The 13,108-nt window shown below is 45.2% G+C and overlaps 1 protein-coding gene across 2 annotated transcripts in view; it reads right to left on the bottom strand.

Annotated features, from left to right (window-relative positions):
• Positions 1–1,434: 1,434 nt before the first annotated feature.
• GLCE (glucuronic acid epimerase) overlaps positions 1,435–13,108 on the bottom strand; it is a 94,298-nt gene continuing 82,624 nt past the window's right edge. For both annotated transcript variants that reach the window (XM_055133836.1, XM_055133837.1), the window contains exon 5: positions 1,435–5,958. In XM_055133836.1, coding sequence (XP_054989811.1) covers positions 4,934–5,958 — 1,025 coding nt within the window. In that variant the 3' untranslated portion in view covers positions 1,435–4,933. The remainder of the gene's footprint in view (positions 5,959–13,108) is intronic.

Here is a 13,108-nt window from a genome sequence, read left to right on the forward strand (position 1 = left end):
CTGGAAATATGGTGCTGTGAAGGCCAAGGCTCAGGGAACCCCAGAGCTGTGCCCAGCGGTACAGAACAGTCATGTGGAGTCAGAATCAAATCTAGGGCCTTGCACAGAGTAGGCACAGACCCCGACAGGTTCTTGATGCTCCAATGGCAGAGCCAGGGAACCAGGCCTCCTGGTTCATAGTCTAGCCCTCTGCCCATCTAACATGCCATAAAGACCTGAGTTTTATGAGCTGTGTATCAACACAACCAGTGGCAACCCCTGATTAGTTCATGTTCCGTGCACCTGCAGCTGGGTGGAGCGGAATTGTGTGCTCTCACCGTCCATGCTGAAATATCAACCCCTCCAGAACCTGAAATTGTGACCATGTTTGGAGACAGAACTTTTGAAGAGGTGGCTCAAGTAAAATGTGGCACCTGAATGGGTGCTGACATGGGTGCTGACTCGGTTGGACTTGGGTGTCCTCACGAGAGCGCAGGCAGCGGCACACAGAGGGTGACTGTGAAGCAAGAAATGCGGCCACAAAAGAAACCTTGATCTTAGATCGGTGAGTCTGAAGAATTGTGCGCAAATAAAATTCTGTTGTTTGAACCAAATGTGGCTATTCCTGGACTGTGCTGTTCTCAGGAGTGACCGCTGGGGGTGCTCCAGAGACCATCCATGATGCGCGCGCACGCGCGTGGGTTCAAATCTGGGCCTCTGAGGTCATGGGTGCATGCCAGGCACATGCCTTACCTCCTGTGCTCTCTCTAGTCCACACTAGCACCTTTTAATGGAAAACTAGCTACAATGGCCCAGGCTGGAGGAAAATGCAGAATTTTTATTTTCCTCTACAACGAAGACATATGAGAGAGGCCAGACTCTCCACATCACCATCAGGGCTTCTGAAACTTCCCACTCAAACTTCTTTTTGAGAGAACGCTGAGAAACTTTTGTGACCATGAGTACATACAATATACAAATCAAATGTTTACTGACAATGAATCAAAAGTTACTTTTAATTTTTGGGCCACACTTGCAGGTGCTTAGGGCTAATTCTAGTAATTACTTGGGGTTCGCTCCAGGTGGTGCTGGGCCTCCAGTATGCAAAATATGTATGATAATCCTTTGGGCTGGCTCCTCAGTCCCATAACATTTTATTCATTTATTTTTTAAAATTTATTTTATTGAATCACCATGTGGAAAGTTACAAAGTTCTCAGGCTTATGTCTCAGTTATACAATGCTCAAACACCCGTCCTTTCACCAGTGCCCATATTCCACCACCAAAAAACCCCAGTATACTCCCACCCCCCAACCCCCACCCCCACCACCTGCATAACTGATTTCACTTCATTTTCTCTTTACCTTGATTACATTCCATATTTCAACACAAAAATCACTATTGTTGTTGAAGTTTCAACACACAACTCACTATTGTTGTTGGAGTTTACCCCCCAAAAATATGGCCCTACTGACAAGGAAGCATTTGATAATTAGTTTTCCATTGATGAGAATGAAGAGATATGATTCTGTATGGTTTAGGATTTCTGTATTTTAGTAAAGCCCAGGGAGATTTATGTTGGAAATTGTATAATTTCCCTTCCTGGGGCAGCAAGCCCCATAACATTTTATTTATTTTTATTTATTTTTTTGCTTTTTGGGTCACACCTGGTGATGCACAGGGTCACTCCTGGCTCTGCACTCAGGAACTACCCCTGGCGGTGCTTAGGGGACCATATGGGATGCTGGGAATTGAACCCGGGTCAGCCACGTGCAAGGCAAACGCCCTACCCGCTGTGCTATTATTCCAGCCCCTAGCCCCATAACATTTTAAAAGAAAAATTTCAGGACCCTCACATTCAGTTACCCTGTCTTTAAAGACCTTTGGTGATGTGCTTCTAATGAATATTTGCTGCCTGTCTAACTTTCACGTGCTGAAAGGAATGATGGTCAGAAATTGGCTGGCTGGGCTCAAATAATCTCAGATGAGAAAAGACACATATCCAGGTACATATCTTTAAGATAAAAACTTTATTTTACAATTTTATAAAGCAGCTTTACATTAAGCACAAACAATTCATTTACTTTGTATAGAAACAAAATACCTTTCCATCTGCAAAAAATCAAGTTTCGCTGTATATAAAACTAACATGGGCACATTGTGCTTTAACTGCAAAGTCTATACAGCTTTACAAAGGACCACCCTTCAGACGGGCATCCGGTAAACACTTTATTGCATATTTAACACATGGTAAACCCATATGTACAATGGAAGAGAAACAAGGAGAACAAGTACAAGGAGGATGGAAATAGCAGCTTTCGGTGAAAGTTTGCACGCTGACAAAGGAGAACTGCCACATCCAGAAAGTTGTGCTTGTGCGTGTCATTTCTCGGTTTGCTCACAGACACAGGATGGTTTGGGAGGAAGCCATTATGTACAATGACCCCAGGAGGGTCAAACTTGATCTTCATCTGGAAACTTTGGGCTGGTTTTACAACTGAAGTGGCAAGAGATTTCTTTAAACATCAAAGCTAATGCAAGAAAAATGAAAAAAAAAAAAAAAAAACAGAACAAAACCAAACAAAAACCAAACCCTACCCATAATCTTGAAACCAAGAAAGACATAAAGAAACGAAAGTTTAAAATACCTCCCCATTCCCTTTAAGTATACATTTTACATGATTTAGAACCCTAGGAAACTCTGCAGGTGTTTGGGACAAAAAGTACCACAGTGGGCATGGGCTGGCATTCCTCCTGCTCAGATCCTGCCCATACCCCCTGCGCCACCATGGCCGATGCTGGTCGAACATGCACACGTGCACCTGTGCACAGGTGAACCACCACACACCTGAGAGCTACAGCTTAACAAGCCCCCCCAGAGAACTCTGAGGCACCCTCGAGTTTGAGGAGCACTGGTTCGTACCGACAATGCTGCTGCATGTGGCACTCAGCCTTTCTGAAAATTCCGTGTCACAGTAAGAGAATCAAGTTGCTGTTGCAATGGTGGCAGGCAATATGAAACCAACAGCAGTGAAACAGCAATGCCATTTCTAGATCAAACTGCCCTTTTCCCAAGGGAAAGGACAGTCACATCATTAAGGCACCGGTATTTGTCACAGAAGCAGTACCAGACGGTTTTCACCAAGTCTCTTAATCTCAAGTAACAGTGTGCAAACACAAGGTAGAAGTCTGGACAATTCTAAACTATGACAAATGTGATGAAATGGAAGAGTACCCAGATTGGCGGAAGTTCAATTTCGAACATCTGAATTGAAAATAAAAACGAAGGAGCCCAGATATTCATGTTGAGACATCTAAAATAGAAGAATTATAAAGCTTGGGAGGGAGGACCCAAAAACCCCACAGTTTTTGATGTGGGCAAAATAGAGTTGCGATCACACGAACTGGGGAGTTGAAACTTACTTTCCTAAGGGAAGATTAATACTATGCTCCTTGGAGATCTTTCTCAGAACTCCTGCCCCCTTTGTGACTGACACACACAGAGCATACACATATTACATGCATATGTACATACATATATTCGACTTTCTAAGTAGTGTTGATGACTTCAGTTAAGATGTAACATATAGGCAGGTTGTCCATGTCATTTTTGCCCACTTGGTGTGGGTTACAGACAAACTGCACTGGATCTTGTCAGACTCTCTGAACCTCTTTGAATGGGGCAGTCTCATATGCCAACCTGTGCAGGGACAGTGTTGGTGTGCTATTACACATCCAACTCGGTTCTGTCCTCAGGCCTGAAGTCCCACTGTAGACACTGCCCCTGGTCTGGGGTATGGAAACCTAGTTTCGTGGGGTCTGCGGGCACAGTGGACCCTAAAAACCCAATATGGATCTGATTTCACACACAGCAACATGGTGGCATCACTTTCATCCAATAGTTGAAAGAACTTAAAATTGTAAGAAGAAATGATGCATACGGTCAATGGCTTGATGATCAAGAATAATCCAAGCCAGAAAACCCTGCGATGATTCTCATATATAATATGTGATCTACTCTTTTTCTTTGAGAGGTGGAAAAAAAAAGGCTCAAAGGGCAGTAGTGGTGATATGTTTATCAAAATAGCTAGCTCCTCCCCAAATCTGTTTTTAATAAAATTTCCAAATAATGTCCCCCCAAATGTGCACCCCCACAATACACAAAACTCTTAAGTGTCATCTGAAATGAAACACAAATTTCTACAAAAAAGAAACCATCAGGGGAGGGGAAGGAGGGATAGACTATCAAACCTTTCTGATTGTAGATCAAGTTTCATACAACAGTTACTATTTTTGTCATTTCTTGTGCAGTCAACAAGCTTCACGTTAGTTGTGCTTACGTTATATAACTGTGAAGTCTGAACCTGGCTGTGTTTTAAAATCACACGTATTCAGAAGAACAGAAATTCAAAATATTCTCCATACACAACAAATCGAACAGATGCACCAGATGCTCATTTGCTCTCAAGAAAGGAAATCTATAGAAAAGAATCATCATTTTGAATAGTTGCACACAGTCCACTCTTTAGGCTATGAGTACATATTTACTGGATTATAGCACATTATTCTCTTAATGTCTGCTTTCAACATAGATATAAATAATCACATTTTAAAAGAGCCCCATACTGTGTTCAGGAGTAGCAGCAAGCAGCTCCCTACCCAAGCCCCTTCTCAAACAGAGGGGTCAGACTAGCCGTGGCCTGCATGGGGCAGAGCCAAGCCTCTCTGGTTCACCCATGACAGAACCCACTCTAGTTGCCAGCTACATTTCCAAACACCCGACCCCTGGGATGCAATGATCTCAGAAGGCAGGTTTTAAGGATCACTCATCCCCACGACACAATCTACAACCCCTGCCCGTGAGCCTTGAGAGTGCATCTCCGCTCTGCCCACAGCGAGCCTAGGGTCTGTGCATCCAGCAGAGGCTGTGGGTTTTGGGTTTTGGCTGTGAGTGCTAGTTGTGCTTTGCCCTGCCACCTTTAAGGTAGCTTTTCCATCTCTTGACAAATTCTCGGAAGATGGGGGCCTCGTCGATAGTGCTGAGGAGCTGAAGCTGATTGATGTGAGTGGTGTGGTAGTCCCAGCGTGCCAGGTTGGGGGCGATGCCGAGCATGAAGTGACGGAGGTCATAGATGGTCCCTGAGCCAGTGTCATAGAGGGGGAGCATGGCCTTCAGGGACTCCATGCCCCGCTCATACAAGGACCTCGCCTCTTTCCCCAGTTTCTCCCCTGCAGTTTCTTTTAAGTCATACAGTCCAATTAGAGAATACATAAAGCCATTTAGAACAAAAGAGCTAGGGGTGGTTGGGTATTCTTCATACCAGTCGTGTTTATTCATGAACACAGCTTTGACTCCATGCTGCTCGGAGAGAAATTTATAAGGGGCTGTCGCCCTTAAAGCTGAATTGAGGAATAAGTGATCCTTTGTTAGCACGTAAGCCCTGACTAGGGTCGAGATGGCTTGGCCTTGGGCCATGGCTGAGTACCACCCCGGCTCTAAAGACTTGAACCCTTCCCCTAACTTACGGGTTACCATGATTGGCCAGCCGCCTTTCTCATCCTGGTTCCTTACCAGCCAATCACTGGCCGCAAAGAAGGCAGCCATGTGCGCGGTGGTAGAGATGGTGATGTTGTCGAGGAAGCCTTTCCCTTTAGCGATCAACCTGACCACCTTCTTGGGCATGATTTTGGTCGGCCTGACAGCTTTTGTGTTGGAGAGCCCCACTCCTTTCCTGAGGTCGGTGACCAGGTCCCTGGTGACTGTGCTCCAGGAGGTCCTGGGCCCAATGCCATAGTAGATGTCTCTGTCCTTCAGTGCGATCAGCTGGGTGTTGGAGACATAGTGTACTGTGAAGAGCTGATTCTTCTCCGTGGTCTCTAGCACCACAGACACACTCCCATTTGTCACGAACTTGAGGTCAAATGAAATAATAAAATCTTTTGTGTTACCCAGTTGCAAGGATACACCCTCACTGGTTTCTGCAGGGGAAAAATACAAAGATGGGTTAGTCTAAAACAGAGGTTCCCACACTTATTTGGCCTTTCCAGAAAAAGAAAAAACACAACAACCACCTACTCAGAGCCCCCCTGCAAAACTACCTTATTCAAATAAACAAATAAAAAGTTTCATAAATCACACCCGAAGCTGCTTGCTATCCCTCTCTTGCAGCGCGCGCGACACACACACACACACACACACACCCACACCCACACCCACACACAGAGACAGATCCAGAACCCCTTCTGGGGATGGGGCAGAATTATTCATCTGAGGAAACATTACTTATTTGGACATAAAGCACTAAAGCTGTCTGGAAATGAAAGTCTACTGCAATATGTCCTTGACGACTGTTAACATAAAATTCATACTTCAGTACTTCAATATGCCGCTGTCGTTGTTACTACTGAAGTCAGCATGAATGAGGGGCTGGAGCGAGAGCAAAGTGGGTATGTAGCCAACATGTGGTCTTGCATGTAGCCAACCCCAGGCTCGAGCCTGGTACCCCATGAGGTTCCCTGAGCACCAGGAGTGATCCCTGGGTGCAGAGCAAGGGGCCAGCACTGAGCACTGCCAGGTGTAGCCCCCAAAGAATCAAAAACAGGGCCAGAGAGATAGTACAGCAGTTAGGGTGCTTGTCCTGCACCAGGCTCCATCCCCAGAGCCTCATAAGTTCCCGTGAGCACCTGCAGGAACGGTCCCTGAGTACAGAGCAAGGAATAAGCCCAGAACACTGCCGAGTGTGGTCCCTAGACAAAACAAACACCACCCCCCAACCTGACACACAACAATAAAGTAGCCAAAAGTGAAAGAACTGATGGGCCCATGAGGAACATCAGGCCGAGCTCTTATCATCTGGCCCGTCTGGCTTTGCTTGGAGGGTTCAGAGCAAACGACTCTGGTACTGTGGATCAAACGGTCTTTCCTACATCAAATGCCTGTTGGCGAATAATCAATGGCTATTTCAGCAAACCCATTCTGAAAAAGAAATAACCAGAAGCTGGCTCTGCAGATATGGCAAGACAAAGGCTGAAAGAATGGCTGGTTATACATGAATCAAACTTTTTGTGTTTGAGGTTAATAAGCATTTACCATGCTCTAAGTGCTTTTGACATAGTAATCCTGCAACAATTACCATCATTATTTAGCTTTATGAATGAGGAACTGAGTTAATTTGCTAAGGTATAAAGAATGAGACTCTCGTTGCCTAGTCTGAATCAACAATACCTGTGCTTACTCACTATTTGACACTGAAAACGACAAATTTGTTTTTAGATTTTTGCAGGGACTGAGACTTATTTAATTTCTGGAAATTAAGCAGTGGACTCATGTATTTAACAAAATGTGAGGGGTTCTAGATAAAAGAGAAGCATAGGCTTGAGATTTTGAAAGTAAACAAAGAAAGCCTTGTTTGCATTTCTAATCTTCTTACTATGTATCTAAAACTTACTAGCTTTGATATCACTATATCACTGACATCCCATTGTTAGCGGGCACCAGTAACATCTCTATTACACTCAGCCCTGAGATTTTAAGCAGCCTCTCCTTACTCATCTTTCCCAACGATTGGAGGGTCTTTCAGGGTCAGGGGAACGAGACCTATTGTTACTGTTTTTGGCATACCACGGGTAGTTTGCCAGGATCTGCCGTGCGGGTGAGATACTCTTGGCAGCACTGATATAATCAAGTTAAATCTCTGAGTCTCAGAGTCAAACTCACTGTTAGAGCTGACATTATTTTGCAGGGCAATTGTGGGGATTAAGAAAAAACATAGTGGCTTAGAACATAATAATAAATGATAGTGTTTATTATTATTGGCTTCAGAGGTTAATAAGATAATAAAAGTTGCTTTCTTTGATGAATAATCAAATAGGAAATTTCTCCTGCACAGCTCCATGGTGGCTGACTCCTCGAAAGATGACTTTCTAAAGAGGCTGGATCTAGATCTTCAGAGAGCACATTAACACCAAACAGCAGTGAGGAGAACAGTGACAAAAATACATGTACCACAAATTTTAACGGTGAAATAGGAAATGTAAAGGTAGATACAAAAGTCCAGTACAAATATTAAACTATGAATACCTCGGTCGTTACAGAACCTGTTCTCAAAACACATTCCTGTCCATTATCTCATCTGATCCTTCCAATATCCTTCCAGATCCTTCAATCCGATCCTTTTGAGGTGGGTGGGGTGGGTCTCATGCCATCTAGTTTGAGACAGGTATGAAGGCCTTGCCAAGGTCTGCCTCAAACCACGTTCATTAATTAGCGGTCACGCAGGAACTGTCTGAAGCGTGTCGGACAGGAAGTTGCAAACGGCCCCCTCACCTGACAGTGCGGGAGAGCCTCCTAGACAGGCAGAGGCGGGGGTGAGCCGAGCAGTGCTGCAGAAAACCTGCCCTGTGCCGCCAGGAGCTATGCCTGGAAATGTGAGCAGGTGACCGTGTTTTACACTGAGCAAGTCCTGGCCGGTGAAGTCACTGTTGCTCCCGACCGGACTCTCTGACAGTGTGAATGACACTGACACCAGAGGCCCCGGGCCTGGATTCCACAGGGCAGATGATCACGGAGTTGGATGACAACATGAACGTATTCACAGACTTTGGCTACTTTTTTTTTTTCTTTTTGGGTCACACCCGGTGATGCACAGGGGTTACTCCTGGCTCTGCACTGAGGAATTACTCCTGGCAGTGCTCAGGGGACCATATGGGATGCTGGGAATCGAACCTGGGCCGGCCGTGTGCAAGGCAAATGCCCCGCCCTCTGTACCATTGCTCCAGTCCCTACTTTTTATTTCTTTTCGCCACATCTGGCTATGCTCAGAGATCACTTCTGGCAATGCTGGGGGCCTCTATGTGGTGCCAGAGACTGCACCAAAGTCAGCCAATGCAAGGAAAGTGCCTCGCACCTGTATTTCTTTCTGGCCCCCGAAGAATTTTTTAGAAAGTGATTTTGGGCTCACAGGTGACTCAAAGGACTGGAGAGCATACTTTGAATATAGAAGCCCGGGCTCAATCCTGGCTCCCTACCACCTCTAGGAGGGGCCTTCTGAGCACTCAGTAGGGAGCAGTCCCCACCTCTCAACCCTCATACTGTGAAGACTGTCCCAAGTACCCCTCTCCAAAGTGATATTATTGTTTTATTTGTTCTGGTTTTGGAATTACACCTGGCAGTGCTCAGGGCTCACTCCTGGTGGGGCTCTGGGGACCATATGGGGTGCTGGGGATCAAACCTGGTTGGCCGTGTGTAAGACAAGCATTTTACCAGCTGTACTATCCCTCCACCCCCCAAAAAAGATTATGAAGTATACTTCTAAAATACTGTAAGTTCTATTTTATCTGGAAAATGTCAACTTGTGATTTTTCATTTAACTAGTATTTTTCTGCACCTACAGTAAAACGGAATCTAGGTTAGAACCGTCCTGAAACACTGCCAGGTTCTGAAGTGATTATGGATTACTCAAGATAGAACTATATCCAGCACAAAAGGACTGTCTTGAGTGTTTATTTTTTCATTTTAGAATGTCTTGCTAATCAAATCTATTAACTATGACATCATTTTCACCAAACTGGACAACGATCCATCTTTTGTCATCCAGATGGGAGAAAGCTGAAGAAGTACCCAGGACTTCTTTTTTTTTTTGCTTTTTGGGTCACACCCAGCGATGTACAGAGGTCACTCCTGGCTCATGCACTCAGGAATCACACCTGGCGGTGCTCAGGGAACCATATGGGATGCTGGGATTCGAACCTGGGTCGGCCGCGTGCAAGGCAAACGCCCTACCCGCTGTGCTATCACTCCAGCCAGTACCCAGAACTTCTTCCCCAGAATTTGATTCTAATTTTCACTCTATGTATAAAATCCAATAAAATGACCCCCTTGTAATTCAACACAACAGGCCTGCTAGAAGAACTCAGAAATAAAGCCCAGGAGCTGGGAACTGAGAGAAGGGAGGGTGGTACGCACGACCCTCTTTCAGTAGCTGTGCTAAAAACCACAGTGCCTACACGGAGGTTGGCGGGAACCTGGGACACTGGGGAAGGGACTGGTGCTGGAACATCATGCGCCTGAAATATAATCGTGGATAACTTTGTAACTTTGTAATTCATGGTGATTCAGTAAAAAACAAAAACCAAAAACAGCCCCACCAAAAACATTATTAATTTTTCTAAACCTTCACCACCAAAAGAGGGCAGTAGTGAGTTACATACGAGAAGTGACAGAAAAGTCACCAGCCTCAATTTCAACCTATCAATCACCAATCATAAGTCTTTACAGAAATCTTGTGAAACAGGTTTCAGGGCTGGAGAGACAGTATAGTAGCTAGGGCAATTGCCTTGCACGTGGCCAACCTAGGTCCAATCCCTGGCATCCCGTATGGTCCCCTGAGCACCATTGTGAGTGATATCTGAGTGCAGAGCCAGAGGAACCCTCAAGCACTGCTGGGTGTGGCCCAAAGACAAAGACAAACAAACAAACAAAAAACCAAAACACATTTCATCTCTCTACCTACTTATGTTTGGGGGCACCTCCTGTGCTTGGGTCAGCAGTGCTTGGGCAGGTCCTCTTGGGGGCCACTAGGGTCATACCCAGTGGAGTGTGGGGGGGGGGTATGTGGTGACAGGAACTGAACTCAGGGCCTACCACGTGCACAGCATGTGCTCTACCACTGAAGCCCCATCTGAAGCCCTTAACTCCACTCAGCTTGATCTGAGTGGGAGTGAATGGAGTTAACTGCAATTGTCACAACCATTCCCGAAAGATGCCAGGCAAGGCTCTTCAGTTCTGCTGGAGATCTTATACCACCTGAGGCCCTCTGCTATAAATCCAGTAGAAGGCTTAAGTTTCCTACTGCCTGAAATCAAGAATGCCAGTGAGAAATTACTCTCAGGAGTGACTAGAAATCAATCTTTGGGTATGTGTGAAACTACAGGTACATGTACATTAGGCGACCCAAAAGAGAAACACATAAGAATGGTTTTTAAAGCAATGCTGTGATATGCTATCATCATTTTTCCTTTTAATCAACATGTTTATTGCATAACGAGGTTCTACTCAGAAGATCCAGAATCTCTGAGAGGAAAGGGTTAGGCAGAAAAAGCTAACAAAGTCTTGGGCCGGGGCTGGAGCCGGCTTGAGCTCCGCCGAGATTCGACCCAGGTGGCTATGCCTTTGCACAGCCGCTTGGCTGCTGAACAAGCAGGATCCAGAGCCAGCTATATGACTTGGGGTTCCAGATAGTGCTTGCAACCATGTATCCAGACTGTGAACTAAGCTTTTGTCACATGCGGGCTAAGGGAGGAAATATCCTTCTTCCTTGGTTTTTCTTCCCTCTGGGAGGAGGAGGTGTGGTGTCTGCCATTTTATGGGACTTTTGAGCAGGTATGAACTTGGTGGCGCGGGAAAAAAAAAAGTGCTTTGAACTTGAAATAGCGGGACGCCTGGGCAGTCTCGGGCCGTGGCCAGGGCTGGAGCTGGCTTGAGCTCCGCCGAGATTTGACCCGGGTGGCCATGCCTTTGCACAGCTGCTTGCTGCTGAATGAGCAGGATCCAGAGCTAGCTCTATGACTTGGGGTTCCAGCGAGTTCTTACAACCATGTATCCAGACCGTGAACTAAGCTTTTGCTCCATGTTGCTCCAGGAAGGGAAATAATTTAATTTCCAACTTAAATCTCCCTGGACTTAATTACTAAAATACAGAAATTGTAAACCACGCGGCCGCTCTTCATTCTCATCAGTGGAAAACTAATTATCAAATATTTCCCTGTCAATAGGGCCGTATTCTTGGGGGATAAATTCCAACAGGAATAGTGAGTTCTGTGTTGAAACTCCAACAACAATAGTGAGTTTTGTGTTGAAATATGGAATGTAATCAAGGTAAAGAGAAAAGGAAGTGAAATTTATCAGTTATGCAGAGGGGTGTTTGAGGGGTGGGGAGTGGGATGTATACTGGGTTTTTTTTTTTTTTTTTGGTGGTGGAATATGGGCACTGGTGAAAGGATGGGTGTTTGAGCATTGTATAACTGAGACATAAGCCTGAGAACTTTGTAACTTTCTACATGGTGATTCAATAAAATAAATTAAAAAAAAGAAAAGAAATGACAATATGAAAAAAAAAAAAGAAAAAGCTAACAAGAAGTCTGAAGAATGACTTCCCCAAGCCAGGGAAGTCATGGCAATGAAATGAAAAGCATGCCTGGGAGAAGGGAAGTCAATAGGATGGGACAGGCAAAACCTTTCTAGCCATTCCATTTTAACATGAATAAGGATAAAAAAATTCAGCAAATGAAACAAACAAACAGAAACCAAGCCAAATGTTCTTTCCTGTAGGACTGTTTCCTTACAGGGGGAAAACACCCAAGGACCCCCAGAAAGAAGGCAGCAGCACGCATACTCTGCGTTTCCAGACCATCACCTTTATTTCATCTCAACAATGTCTCTCATGGCTTTATACACCGTGAGGTCGATCGTCTCCACAACATTTCATCGTCCATGGTTATGCCTCAGTCAAGTCTCACCTGATTTGCTTCTGCTCTGAGCACCACTCCCACTATAACTCCAACTCAGCTCTCCCAGACATCTGCATCCAGTGCACTCCAGGAACCCCCAGGATACCAGATCACCCCATTCTCAGCGAGTACACCCTACCAATAAGGGGTCCACGCTTGGAGCATCTGGTGTGCCAGGGGCAGAGAAGTATTGGAGCTCTCAATTTCATCTACTTAGAATCATCTGAGCAATGAGTCTGACCTCCAGATCTGCAGAATGAACACAGCCCCGTAGTCGTGGCGACCAAGCCCTTGTCTTACCTGGACTATCCAAGAGTGCACACTGAAAAACAGAGTCTAGGGATTCAGACAACTCCTAGACAAGTGGTAGACAACTTTCCAACAGCTCAAGAGATCAGAAAAGGGTTTCCACCATAACCACAACGTTTTTAACTAGTGCAAAAACAAGTACCTAGGGTACACAAAAACCAAACAATTTCCCTTTACTTCAGCTCTGTCCTGTTGCAGTCACTGTCATCCCGTTGCTCATCGATTTGTTCAAGCGGGCACCATTAATGTCTCTCATTGAGAGACTTATTGTTACTGTTACTGTTTCTGGCATATCCAATACGCACGGGTAGCT

The sequence above is a fragment of the Sorex araneus genome, chromosome 3, assembly GCF_027595985.1.
Source record: "Sorex araneus isolate mSorAra2 chromosome 3, mSorAra2.pri, whole genome shotgun sequence".
Taxonomy (NCBI): domain Eukaryota; kingdom Metazoa; phylum Chordata; class Mammalia; order Eulipotyphla; family Soricidae; genus Sorex; species Sorex araneus.